The 12680-nt window shown below is 40.2% G+C and overlaps 1 protein-coding gene across 1 annotated transcript; it reads left to right on the top strand.

Moving 5' to 3' along the window:
• The first annotated feature begins 5921 nt into the window (after window positions 1–5921).
• On the top strand, window positions 5922–10827 carry LOC127162277 (neuromedin-K receptor). The gene is made up of 5 exons (XM_051105054.1): window positions 5922–6359; window positions 7763–7951; window positions 8051–8201; window positions 9635–9831; window positions 10539–10827. The coding sequence occupies exons 1-5, from the start codon at window positions 5998–6000 to the stop codon at window positions 10825–10827; spliced, it is 1188 nt and encodes a 395-aa protein (XP_050961011.1). The 5' UTR covers window positions 5922–5997.
• The last annotated feature ends 1853 nt before the right edge of the window (window positions 10828–12680 follow it).

Here is a 12680-nt window from a genome sequence, read left to right as displayed (position 1 = left end):
CCCTTATAGACTCGAGCTGCGTTATATATTGTGACTCGTTTCGGAACGAAAACCACGCGAGAATTCGAGCTTCTGTTGCGTGAAGCGTCTGTGTTCACATACTTCAGAAACAGAATCACATTTTGTTCACTTGTAAACATCACAGATTGAAACAGACACTAGTGTGTGTGTGTGTGTGTGTGTGTGTGTTCAGCCTGTTTCACACTTCCTGCATCTGCAGCACGTCGGCAGAACAGCAGCGATCATCGGTAGACGTTCACTTCCACTGTTCTTGCTGCGTTACAGAAACGTACCTGATTTCTGTTACTACATTTATAAACAGCCATAATGACCTTGATTGTCATAAAAATCAGTTCACGTGAGGAGGGGAAACGGATGATGTTTGATATGTCAGGAATCTACCCAGAAGTCAAAGCGCAGCTGTAAAGTGAATGGAGTTTGTGTGTCACTGCAGACGTCCAGTGTTTTGTCTCTGCCGTTTTGGGATTGTGCAAACGGGTCCGTCCGCGGTGTGTCGGTAGGCGCCGCTCGTGCTGCAGGTGTGCGACGGTGAAACGGGCTTCACTATTTTACACCAGGTCAAAGGGCTCCTGCTGCTCACCTTCGTTTCCTCTCTGCGTTCTCTCTGCTGCTATTGGTTGGTTCTGTAAATGGGCGGGACCTTCGAAACCTCTCAACCAATGATATTCTCTGATGGTTTGTGTCGTCGGTGTGTTTCTGGGATTCTCTCAGACGGATGCTGTGCTTCTCCTCTCGTGTGATCAGCCTGTTCGTGTTTTATTGTTGTCGTTCTTCGTATGACCGTATGTCACGAGCTTCTGCTTTCAGTGCAACATTCCGTCTGTTTTCATTTTTTAAAGAATATTTTTCTACTGATTTTGTGCACATAAAGCAGTAAATCTGAATTCTGATGTACTATGTTTTTAATGCTCTGTAAATACAGTTCACATTTGTGTAAAAATGCGCATTAAAGATTTCTATCCATTATGTTAACGGGTTGTTTCTGCTTTAGAGGTTCGTCGTTCTGTCTTTAATCTGAGTCTGTCCTCCTGTTTCTGGATTTACTCTGAGATTTGGTCCGGATCAAACAAACTTTATTCTTACATATCTCTCTATGTAAATATTTTTGCAGGGAAAAAAGGAAAAGTGAAGTAGTTTAATAGCAGCATTTTAAGGCTAAATTTAGACTTAATATTTCATATTCCCTCTGAATGTGATTTTGAGGAGGGCCAAACCTTATCAGATTCCTTTTTTCAAGTAACTAGTAATGCATTACTTTTGGTAACACTTTAGAATAGGGTACACTTATTCACTTTTAACTACGACTTTTCCCTCAATAAATTCATAATTTCCTGCTTTTTAATAGTTAGTAAGGTAGCTGTTAAGTTTAGGTATTGGAAAGGATTAGGCATGTAGAATAAGGTCATGTAGCATAAGCCATTAATATGTGCTTAATTAGTACTAATAAATGGCTAATATTCTAGTAATATGCATGCTAATATCAACTAGTTAAGAAACCGTAAAATAACGTGCTACCTTACTTTTTATATAAGATATATAGAAATATCAGATAGTTTTTTCAAATAAGTAACGCCAGTTACTTTGTTTCCCCATGTATTGACTGACAGCTCTTGTGTTGCCATGTTGAGAGAAATCGGGTGCAGAGGTGTTGTGTGTGCTGTGTGAACATGAAGTTACTGTAGTTCTAGACTAAATATTAACATGCATTTACAAAACACACAAAAACAATCAGTATTCCTCAAAATGAATCAAAGGAGTGAAATGCAAACTCAGAATATGGCACAAACCTGCAATAATTAAATACGTTTAAAACACAAATAAACTTAATGCATTTACTCCCATTTTATTAACCAATGTCTTTGCTGCTGAATTTCAATCCAATTCAACCATACAAATCATAATTCAACCTATTCTTCATTCAATGCAGAACAGCAGCACAGCTGAAGAGGTTTGTTTGAGCGGCGCCCTCTACTGTACAAACACGAACTTACATTTCCTTCAGCCTGAGGCTCGTTCATTTCACTTTTGGTGTGGAAGGGCTTTTACATTTGCCTAAGATAGAACTTTATGTTAAGAAAATAAATAAGCAAACCCAGCCCACATGAGAAAAATAACACATTATTTTCCGTAAAGAGTAATTAGCGCGAATAGTTCCTTTTTTGGGGAGTAGCGCATTTTTGTAATGCATTACTTTCAAAAGTAACTTTACCCAACACTGTAGGGTACATCGGTACAATTGCAGAAAAATATACAAGTTTGTATTGAATGGAGCAACAGATTTTGTGTGAAAATAAATCATGCAAGTCGTTTATTTTGTTTAAAATTCTTGTAAATGTATGAGGTGGCAAGGGGGGTCTTTTACCCCACACGCGGGGTAAAAGCCACACAGTATCGATACAAATACTTTAGCTCAAATAATGTTTTTTTGTTTGTTTGTTTTTTTTAAATAATTGTCTAAGTTAATACTTGTTCAAAACAATCACTTTAGCAAAGTTTGTACTATTTTCTACGTATTTTGACAAAAGAATGAATTTTTGTTCAATAAATACAGCCTACTGTCAATAAAATATGTTAATATAAAACATAATTTAAAATACAGAAACAAAATCATTTTAAAATGTAAAGATTGTGGAAGCATTGAAGGAGATTCCATAGATTTACAGTAGTAACAACCAAGGCCGGTTCTACGCAGGGGCAAGAGGGGGCAGCGCCCCCTCAAATAAATGTCTTGCCCCCTCAAATCAAAAATTTTGAAAACTTGAGAAAGCACATGTTAATATACTCACAAAATGGATATATTACAAGTTGACAAAATTATCTGCGGTAGCGGAAAAATCCGCCGAAAAAGGGACAGTACACAATACGGTATTAGATTTTCCTCATGTCTCTGTCCCTCCGCTGTGTGTATTCATTCACAGGCTGCAGCGCACGCACACACGCGCAGACACACACACTCCTCCCCTGAGCCCTCGGTAAACATCCACTCACCGTCCGTATGCAAATGAGTCAAGACGCAGGCTAACGTAGTGTTGTGTCGGATTTCAGCGCGGTCACGGAGTGGAAAGACTTTGAAGAAGCTGCAGCGTTTTTATAAAAAAATATATAAAAAAAAAATAATAAATAAAACATATGATCTGTTCTATAGCCCATCTGCTTTTACTTAGTTTTTTTTATTATTCATAAGACAACCTTTCAATTTTGTAAATATTCTAGTTATAGTGTTAACACTAAACATTGGACGTCGGATAGACGTGCAGATCATGTCTATATTGGGTCCGTCGGTCCATGACCAATTATGGACATCTATTCGACGTCCAAACTAGGTCCACTATTTGGACGTCTATCCATTACCCAACTTGGACGTCATTTTGACGTTCAACATTTGATCTGGGTTTTTTTGGACGTCATTTGGACGTCTATGGCAGTTGCAGTAAATGTGTTTTACAAAATAGAGCCTATCAACATGATTATATATATGAATACAGATTATTTATAAACAAACAAGATTTATTATCTGTATTACTATTTATTTATTTGGTAGCCCATATGTTTTTTTTTTTTTGTTTGTTTGTTTGTTTTTTTTTACATTTTCCTGTTTTCCTTTAACAGTTTTTATTTTATTTAAAGTAGCCTATAATCAAGTTATTTATTTATTTTATTTTATATTGTATTATATATATATATATATATATATATATATATATATATATATATATATATATAAATTATATTTATATGAATTTATATATTTTATATTAAAAAAATCATGGTAGCCTAGCCTATCCACCTTATTCCTATCTTAAAAAGAACCAACAGCTGCAAAAAGTCAAGGACAGACAGCTCTCTATCAAGCTAGGCAACAATATAAGTTCTTTGATCAAGGAGGATTTCAACCAGGCAAAAACCAGTCAGCATCACTCTGATTGGCTGAAACGAGCACATCATCATAAACGCCACTCTGATTGGCCGAGGCAAGACGAGGCATTTGGCGGCTTGGCGCGAGTCAGAGCCGTAGTGTTCTGGACGGCACAGGTCTTCAGATCACTGGTGAACTCGTTTCCTAGAAATTGAAGCTAAGTTCGGTCAGCATTTATTTCAATGGCCATGTGTACGTATAGTCTTTGGCGTTATTGTCTTACAATAAAGCTGCGAATGGTCAAGGGTCACAGCACGCATTTTTTCGTCTTACATTAGCTTGTTACTTGTGCTAGCTACGGGGTTTACAGATAATGCAAGGTTGGTTGATGTTACCGTCTCTTAGTCACTTTAATCGTTCATGAAATTAACATTATACGTTTTATTGTAAACAGCAGGTGATAAGCATACAAAGGTGTAATGCATTTCCAGTTCAAACTGCTGAGCCAAACAAAGGTACAGGAAAATGAATACATGATACAGAAAACATGTCATCCACCCACTTGAAACATAGGACTACATAGAAGTTGTATAAAAATGACGTGTTAAGTCAAAATTTTATGTTGAAAAGATGTCCACAAACGACCACGTTTGGACTATAAATAGCCCTTGCATGGAGGTCCCACCAACGTCAACATTAGACGTGCGGTAGACGTCGAAAAAAAGACGTCGCCTGGCGTTACAAAACAACCCCATCAATGGACGGAAATTGGACGTCCAAAAATGACATGGAAAAGACGTCACTACGACGTCACATTGCGCAGTGGGTTAAGTCTTACTTTAGGTTAAACGTTTTTGAGAATTAGACCACCCAGCTAAGATAAATGTTATGTCGTTGATTGATAAAATCTGGATTAAGGATATTTTATTCTATTTTGTTTTATTTATTTAATTTTTATGTTTCAGTTTCCCCCCTGAGGGATTGCCACCTTATTGTGATCAGGGGTTTTGCGTGCCTCAGTGACTTTAAGAGCTATACCAGCAGGAGCTTAGTCTTCAAGTGGGACACCCAAGTTGGACAGGTCTGAAGGTAGAGGCCTGACAAAGTGCAATCCACTTCTCCAGGCTTTGGACACAGCTAACAACACAATTCAGCAAGGAAAATACTGTTACTATAAGCACAGGGGAAAAAAACAGTGCTCGAACATGATGTGTACACATGATGCCCCCTTCACATTTCAGACTGCCCCCCCCCATATGTGCCTGTCTAACCGGCCCTGGTAACAACAAAAGATATTTTATTATATGATATGATTAATATTATGTTTTTAAATATGATGGTTTCATTCTAAACATGGTGATTATCTCTAAGAGGACACCCAACAGAATATATGATATTTACCGTCTGAATCTAACCATGTCATGTCAACAAATGGAAAAATCAGCCATCTGTTAACTATCATGTTAATTATTGTGCCTTTTAGATTCAACAGCAGGGGCGATTTTACCCCAAATACCATACTTTTACATATTATTTCGTTATTTAAAAACTGCTGTTCTAATTATATTAAACAAAACTGAAAATCATTAAGAGGACCTTTGTCTCGAGATATATTGAATAATTTTAGCGATTCTCATTTGTTACTTAAATCTACATTATTTTTAAAAACATTAAGTATTAGATCAAGTAAGCACAGAATCCACTGCCCGCGATCGCGTCAAGCCTCAGACAAATTTGCACGTGCATCTTGAAAAGCCATTGTTTTAGAAAGTGCTATACCAAGTTTTGGTGTCATCTAGTGGTTAAGAGGAAAATAATATCAAAGACGCCTTTAGCCCCGTTGTACCCTAATATATACATTTTAAAAAAAATCTAAAGAAATACTAAACACTACATGCATGAAAGTAGCATAAGCAGAAGTGAATCATGTAATAGAGATGAACCATATGATGCATGAACAAGTGATCACATACTGTAAGTGTTATTAGGCTGATTTATTCTGGGGGTTCATGAACTCTCCGCCCCTGTGGAGGCTGTTCATACACACACACACACACACACACACAGGCAGCTCCTCCTGTGTGCAGACAGACAGACAGGTGTGTTCTTCACAGCAAATCATGTCCTCGTCAAGAAACTCATCGAACTTCAACCACACCAACAAGTTCGCGCAGCCTCCGTGGCGCGTCGCGCTCTGGTCGCTCGCGTTCGCGCTGGTTGTGCTGGTGGCCGTGACCGGGAACCTGATCGTCATCTGGATCATCGTGGCGCACAAGAGGATGAGAACCGTCACCAACTACTTTCTGCTCAACCTCGCGGTGTCTGACGTGTGCGTGGCCGCGCTCAACACGCTGGTGAACTTCGTGTACGGCGCGCACGGGGACTGGTACTTCAGCAGCGGATACTGCCGCTTCCAGAACTTCTACCCGGTGGCCGCGGTGTTCGCCAGCATCTACTCCATGAGCGCCATCGCCTTAGACAGGTGTGTGACACACACACACACACACACACGCTGACCTGCTCATTATTCATCCTTACATTAATAATGTGTCATCTTCATCAATGCTCTGCGTCTCTCGCATCATGTCAGTGTGATATGGGTTCAGTCCTCATGAATATCTGCAGATACTGATGATGCCATTTAACGTTCATACGGATCCATTTGTGCCAGAATTAAATGCCTGCTGGTTTAGTGACCTTTAGCTAATCATGAAGTCACTGATACTGCAGTAATAACCACAAAACACTTTTCAGGAGCGAATTAAAATCAACCATTTGAAATTTCCTAGCAAACATGTGTGTAGTGTTATCTGTAGCTGGACAATATGACGTCAATACTGTCTGTCATCAGCTAGTATGTAATTTAAGAGATATATGCTGCTAAATTACAGTTGTATTCTGTAGATGACAAAACAGCATTTTGCTGTTAATTTCAAAAACGGTGGCACACTGTATTTTTACAGTAAGATGCTGGCAACCACAGCTGCCAGTAGATTACCGTTTTTTTACAGGGAAATTTTTTACAGTGTAGTCATATCCCACAAATCTTCAGGCGTTTGAGATGTTGCAGAAGCCGCTCCAGAAATCAGCAGATTTGATGTGGCATGAACTCCTGCAACACAGCTGCCAAAATCACTGAACGCTTCTCAGCTCCAGTCCTCAGAACGTCTGACATCCATCACTGTGCAGCACTAGAAGCTGATGAGCTCAATCAGGTGATTTCATCAAATGCATTCTGGAACTCCAGGACTGGAGTTGAGAAACACTGACTGGTTTTGGCACGAATGGAATCGTGTATCTATTCGACTGCAATGACACGGCGCCCGTTACACTATTTCTCTGGATTTAAACATTCCTCAAAATATTTGGGATAATGTAAGTACTAGGGCTGCACAATTAATAGAATTTCTAATCATGATTACAGTTACAGATGCCACAATTACAAAAAAAGAATCCACTTACATTATTCTGCTTTCTTAAGATGGGTTTGTGTGTGTGAGAGAGAGAGTGTGTGTTTTTCCTACAGGTTATCTTAGTAAGTACACAAGTCAGCAAAATATAGAATACTGTTCTAGTGGTTTTTGAATATTTTAATCAAAAAATCTTCCATGTCGTGAGTATTGTTTTCAGCACTATTTTAGTTTTCACTGAGTATCCGTTTTAAAATCGATCTCTGCTTAATCGGTTATCGACCAATGCGTTCCAACCTAGTTATCAGTAAAATCCACTATCGTTCGACCTCTTTTTTGTGCAATGGAAAGATTCCGTGAATGTTACAGGTTTTTAATGAATCCATGAATGCTATTATTTTTCAAGAGTGCACCAACCCTGAGCGCAGGTGAAACACATCCAGGTCACTTCTTGTGTCACTTCCTCTTTGATCAGGTACATGGCGATCATCCACCCGCTGAAGCCCCGCCTCTCGGCAACCGCCACGACAGGCGTGATTGTGTGCGTGTGGATTCTGGCCGCGTTTCTGGCGTTTCCGCTCTGCTTTTACTCCGTAACCGAAGTGAGGCCGCACAGGACGGTCTGCTACGTGGCCTGGCCGCGGCGCGACGACGACGCCTTCTTGTGAGAGACAGACAGCTGTGGTCTTTATTGAGTGTGAATCCTCTGCTCCCTGTCACAGTCTGATCTGTGTGTGTGTGTGTGTGTGTGTGTGTTGAATAGATATCATGTGATCGTGGCAGTGCTGGTGTATCTTCTCCCGCTGGTGCTCATGGCTGCCACCTACAGCAGAATCGGACTCACACTGTGGGGTGGAGGATTTCCAGGACGATCCTCAGAAAACTTCCAGGATCAGCTGCAGGCCAAGAGGAAGGTGCTTGTGCTTCTGATGTGCCGTCTTCATTTAGAACCGCGGTTCTCAAGCAGGGGGCCGCAGGACGGCTTAAATGTATTTAAGTTAACAAACTCTGATGTTTGAATGGACAAGCAAAAGCATATAATGTGGTTCAGTGTTCTGGAGCTGAAATACACTGTATGCAATGTTCTGATCCAGAGATCTTGATCCTTTTCAGTGGAAGTCTATGGTGTGATTACTAGGGTGTGACTAGACAGGCAGTCTGAGACCAAAGATATTCCTCTCATCCTTTTCAGTGAAAGTCTTTGGGGTGGTATCTAGGGTGCTGTGTGGTTGCTAGGGCATGGCTAGGAGGTAGTCACTATTTATAGTCTACTTGCTGGTCAATTGAGCCCTAATTGAAGCCTCTATGACTTTCTGATCCAGAGATATGAGTGCACTTTTTTTGCCAGTGTCTATGGGATTTTTTGGGTTTTGAATGTCAGTTTTACAAAAGTCTGGTCAGTTAGAAAAGTCTGAAGGTCTGAACCAGCTTTAGTGCTAATATAGTGAAGAACATGCAAATTCTTGCATGAAACTTCTGAAATCATAAAACTGTGGATGAATAAATAATGTAATATACTCATACACTCCCAGTTTCTGTTTATAAACAGTTTGAGAACAAGCGGTTTTGTCGTAATTACAGCTGAAATACGGGTAATATTTTAGCCCATTTGAGGGCCCTTGAAAAAAAGGTTGAGAACCACAGGAGGACACCTGCAGTGGGATCAGGTGTGTTTCTCTCGTAACCCAAATGACACAACGCTGCAGAAGACTAGTTTGGGTTAGTTTAGAGTTAAGAGTGAGGAAAGCGTTCGAGTTGTTGTGTCTGTTTGCTGTTCTCAGTTGTGGTTTTGTTCATTAGTTTGTTTTCATCTGCTCGTTTTATTTAGTTTAACGCTGGTAAAACATGGAGTGTTTGTTTGTTGTAGCATTTTGTTTGCATTCACACGAGTTTTGTCTTGGTGAGTAACCAACTAAACTTTACTACAGTTTTCAGTAGTTTTACTGTTTTTGTGTAGCGAGTAACAGTACAGGTATGTGTTCGCATGTTATATGTTGCTCTGTGAACACACACTCTCCTGGACCGTCCTCTCGCTCATACAAGCGTTTGGTTCATTCAGATGTTTCATGTGAATGAACTAAATGTTCCAAAACTGTGCTGTATTTTTAACTATGAATTGTGCTTTCTTAGTTGTGTTCATATTTCTGTGTAGTTGTTGCTTTGTAGTGTGAATGACTTTATCTTGGGCAGCTTGACTGTAGTTTAACTGCTTTCATTTTGTATCTGTCTGCTTCTCTTCTGCTCTGGATTCTCTTCTGCAAGTATTTTTGTAAATGTAGACGGCCGCACAAGCGTGCGTATATGTGTTCTCAGTTTTATGGGCAAGCTTGTTGTGATGTTTTCGTAGGTTGTGAAGATGATGGTGATCGTGGTGGTAACATTTGCCATCTGTTGGCTTCCATATCATGTGTATTTCATCGTAACGAGCTTCAACCGGAATCTGAAGCGTTTCAAGTCGATCCAGCAGGTGTATCTGTCGGTGCTGTGGCTCTCCATGAGCTCCTCCATGTACAACCCCATCATCTACTGCTGCCTCAACAGCAGGTACCGCTCACACGCAGAAAACAGAGAAAAAGCACATCTGATAATATTAGCAATAATAATAACGTGGCATATTTCACAGAGAACATTTTTTATATAAATGCTGGAACAAAAATGTTAAAGTTAAGTTTACTGAACATTTCTGTGACATTATTAACGAGTGATATACAGTCTCATAATGTTAAGAGAAAACACTCAGAAGATGACAAATAAATGTTTAAATGATGTTATATTTTGGATGAAAATAAAGTATTTTAGGAACCTGTAAATAATGTTGGGGGAAAGCCACGGCCTAATGATCAGGGAGTCGGGCTTGTAACCGAAAGGTTGTGGGTTTGAGTCCCAGGTCCCATTATGGCTGCCCACTGCTCCGGGTGTGTGTGTTTGTTCACTACTGTGTGTGCACTTGGATGGGTTAAATGCAGAGCACTAATTCTGAGTATGGGTCACCGTACTTGGCCGCACGTCACGTCCTTTGTCCTTTAATCACCACAGGGAAACTGGACATGTCAATGTTTTATAAACACCTCAAAACAATCTTCCCACAATGTTTTTGTTACGTGGGCACTATTGTGATCTGTTTAAGATAATACGCTAGTTGACTGACACTGATCCAGTTGCAGCTTTTATTAAATTTAGAGTTTCCACCTTGTTAGATAGCAGTGGTAATGCTGACAGGTTTTACTCAGTCGTTGGCGTTTCTGCCGCAGGTTCCGCGCGGGCTTCAAGCGGGCGTTTCGCTGGTGTCCCTTCATTCACGTGTCGGACAGTGACGAGCTGGAGCTCCAGACCACGCGTTTCTATCACAACCGCCAGAACAGCCTGTACACGGTCACGCGCGTGGAGTTCTGCCCCGACGCTAACGCTAGCGCCGCCAGACGCAAGAGCTCCAGCACCAGCCGCCACAGCGGCCTCATGGGCCAGTCGCGGCCCTCCGCGCGGCCCTCGCTCAACGGGGGTCTCCACGGCAACCCTGCGAGCGGGAAGGAGCTCAGCTGAGAGACGACGACAGCGAAAGAAACGACACCTCCGTCACCAGCTATGTGTTCAACTCTTATAGAAAACAACTCACCGCACATATGAAACTGAGCACTTGGAGGACACACAGCGCCTGTTCATGTTAGGGGTGTTAAACTTTATTTGATGGTCCCCTTTAGATTTTCTGTTAACTATAATTGAGTTGGCTTGAGAAAGTCGCTTACTAAAATGCTATTTAAACGTACTATTCTTCTTCTTCATCTGAGACTAAATATTTTGACTGTATCTCCTCCTTCAGCCAAACTCAGCCCAGATCTTCAGACTGATCTGGTGAAAAAAAACGGCATATGCTGGTTATATATGATTTGATGCTGGTTTAAGCTGGTCCTTGACCAGCAACATGACCAGCTTAAACCATACATAACCAGCATATGCTGTTTTTCTCACCAGGGTGATCTGACTCGAGTTGCTATATCTTTTCTTTCTAACTGATCTGACTTACTAACTTACTGACAAAACTCCCAGAATCCTTTGAGACTCAATCAAACTTCCCTTCTATGTACTGTATTTCTAATCCATTTTAAACTCATCTATCTGTCTATCTATCACTAGCCAAGCCTAGCAAACTAGAATCATGCTAGTAGCTTGCTAATCATGTTAGAAACATGCTAACAATATGCTAGTAACTTGTTAATCATCTATCTGACAGACTGCAAAACACTGATGGTTTAAGCTTTAAAACTACTTTAAACTTCAATCTATTTCAGACCAAGAACCATCAAACTTTTAAAATCTTTTAAAACTTTTTTAACTTTTTTTTAAACTATCTGGTCAGGCTTGTTTATTTTTTGAGCCAACTTCAAAGTTCATCTTGACAAGTGTTTTTATCTAGTTAACTTTGCAACTGCATGTCAGCTCACAGTCATTGGAGTATTAGTAGACTGTTAGGTTAGGGTTAGTAGAATAAGTTGACATACTCACAAGTTACCTACAGACAAAAACAAGAATTTGTTATTTGTTAATTCTCTTTAACCTTTATTTCACTGATAAAAATTAAAAGAAAAGGTCTCCAGTGTCTTCACCGACGATTTTTATGGCCGCAAATTTGGGTCCAAAGAAAAATAAAAGTGAAGAGATTATAAAATATCCAAGTTAAACTGATGTGTAACATTGCACAGTAAGTAGGCAAATTGGACAAAGGTGAGGGTGACATGATTGGGCAAAAACAAGCATCCACTAAAGGTTTGGGTTGTGGTTCAAACTTAATGAGAGTCAAACTGTTCAAAAATATTGTTTCTCGCCACAAGACTGCAAGAGTTCAGGTCGTCTGCACATAACACTGTGATCAGATTCAGAATATTTCATTAATTCAGTGAAAACACTGGAACTTTAGTCCGTTAAAACACAAATGATAGTTTTTGTTGCATTTTACAAAATGTCTCAACTTTTTTGAAAACAGGGGTGTAGATACTTACGGTCAACAGAATGTCTAACGTCGACCATCAAAGTGAAGTGTTACCGGTAGGGTTAGGGTTAGGATTAGGGTTGTGTTGTAACGGGTTGTAACACTGTTACAGATTCACCGGTCAAGTAACTTCATTTGTTACGCTTTCATATTGGTAAGAGAGCTGCTTGATCACATTTGGATTTCTTCGCTCATATTGAGCACACTGTCCCGCGGCTGCACGCGTGTCCTCTCGCTCTATAGCTGCTTTCTTCCAAAACTGCATTTCGTGCAGATGTGTCACAGCAGTGCAATGAAGCCTGTGCTTAAATGCAGGAAATAAATGCATCCTTTGTTTCCTGGGCAATGAAGAACACATCAGATCCCTCACGGCCCAGACAGCGACGCTCGTGTCGTCGGTCAGGTTCAC

The sequence above is a fragment of the Labeo rohita genome, unplaced genomic scaffold (assembly GCF_022985175.1).
Source record: "Labeo rohita strain BAU-BD-2019 unplaced genomic scaffold, IGBB_LRoh.1.0 scaffold_87, whole genome shotgun sequence".
Lineage (NCBI taxonomy): Eukaryota > Metazoa > Chordata > Actinopteri > Cypriniformes > Cyprinidae > Labeo > Labeo rohita.
The sequence above is the reverse complement of the archived record's forward strand: the minus strand, read 5'-3'. Positions and strand labels throughout refer to the sequence as shown.

What these genes read in the sequence shown, in the direction of transcription:
- LOC127162277 (XM_051105054.1), top strand. Translation starts at nt 5,998, where the DNA reads ATGTCCTCGTCAAGAAACTCATCGAACTTCAACCACACCAACAAGTTC. An exon ending in CGCGACGACGACGCCTTCTT is followed by an intron (nt 7,952 to 8,050) that starts GTGAGAGACAGA and finishes TGTGTTGAATAG; the next exon opens with ATATCATGTGATCGTGGCAG. An exon ending in AGCTGCAGGCCAAGAGGAAG is followed by an intron (nt 8,202 to 9,634) that starts GTGCTTGTGCTT and finishes ATGTTTTCGTAG; the next exon opens with GTTGTGAAGATGATGGTGAT.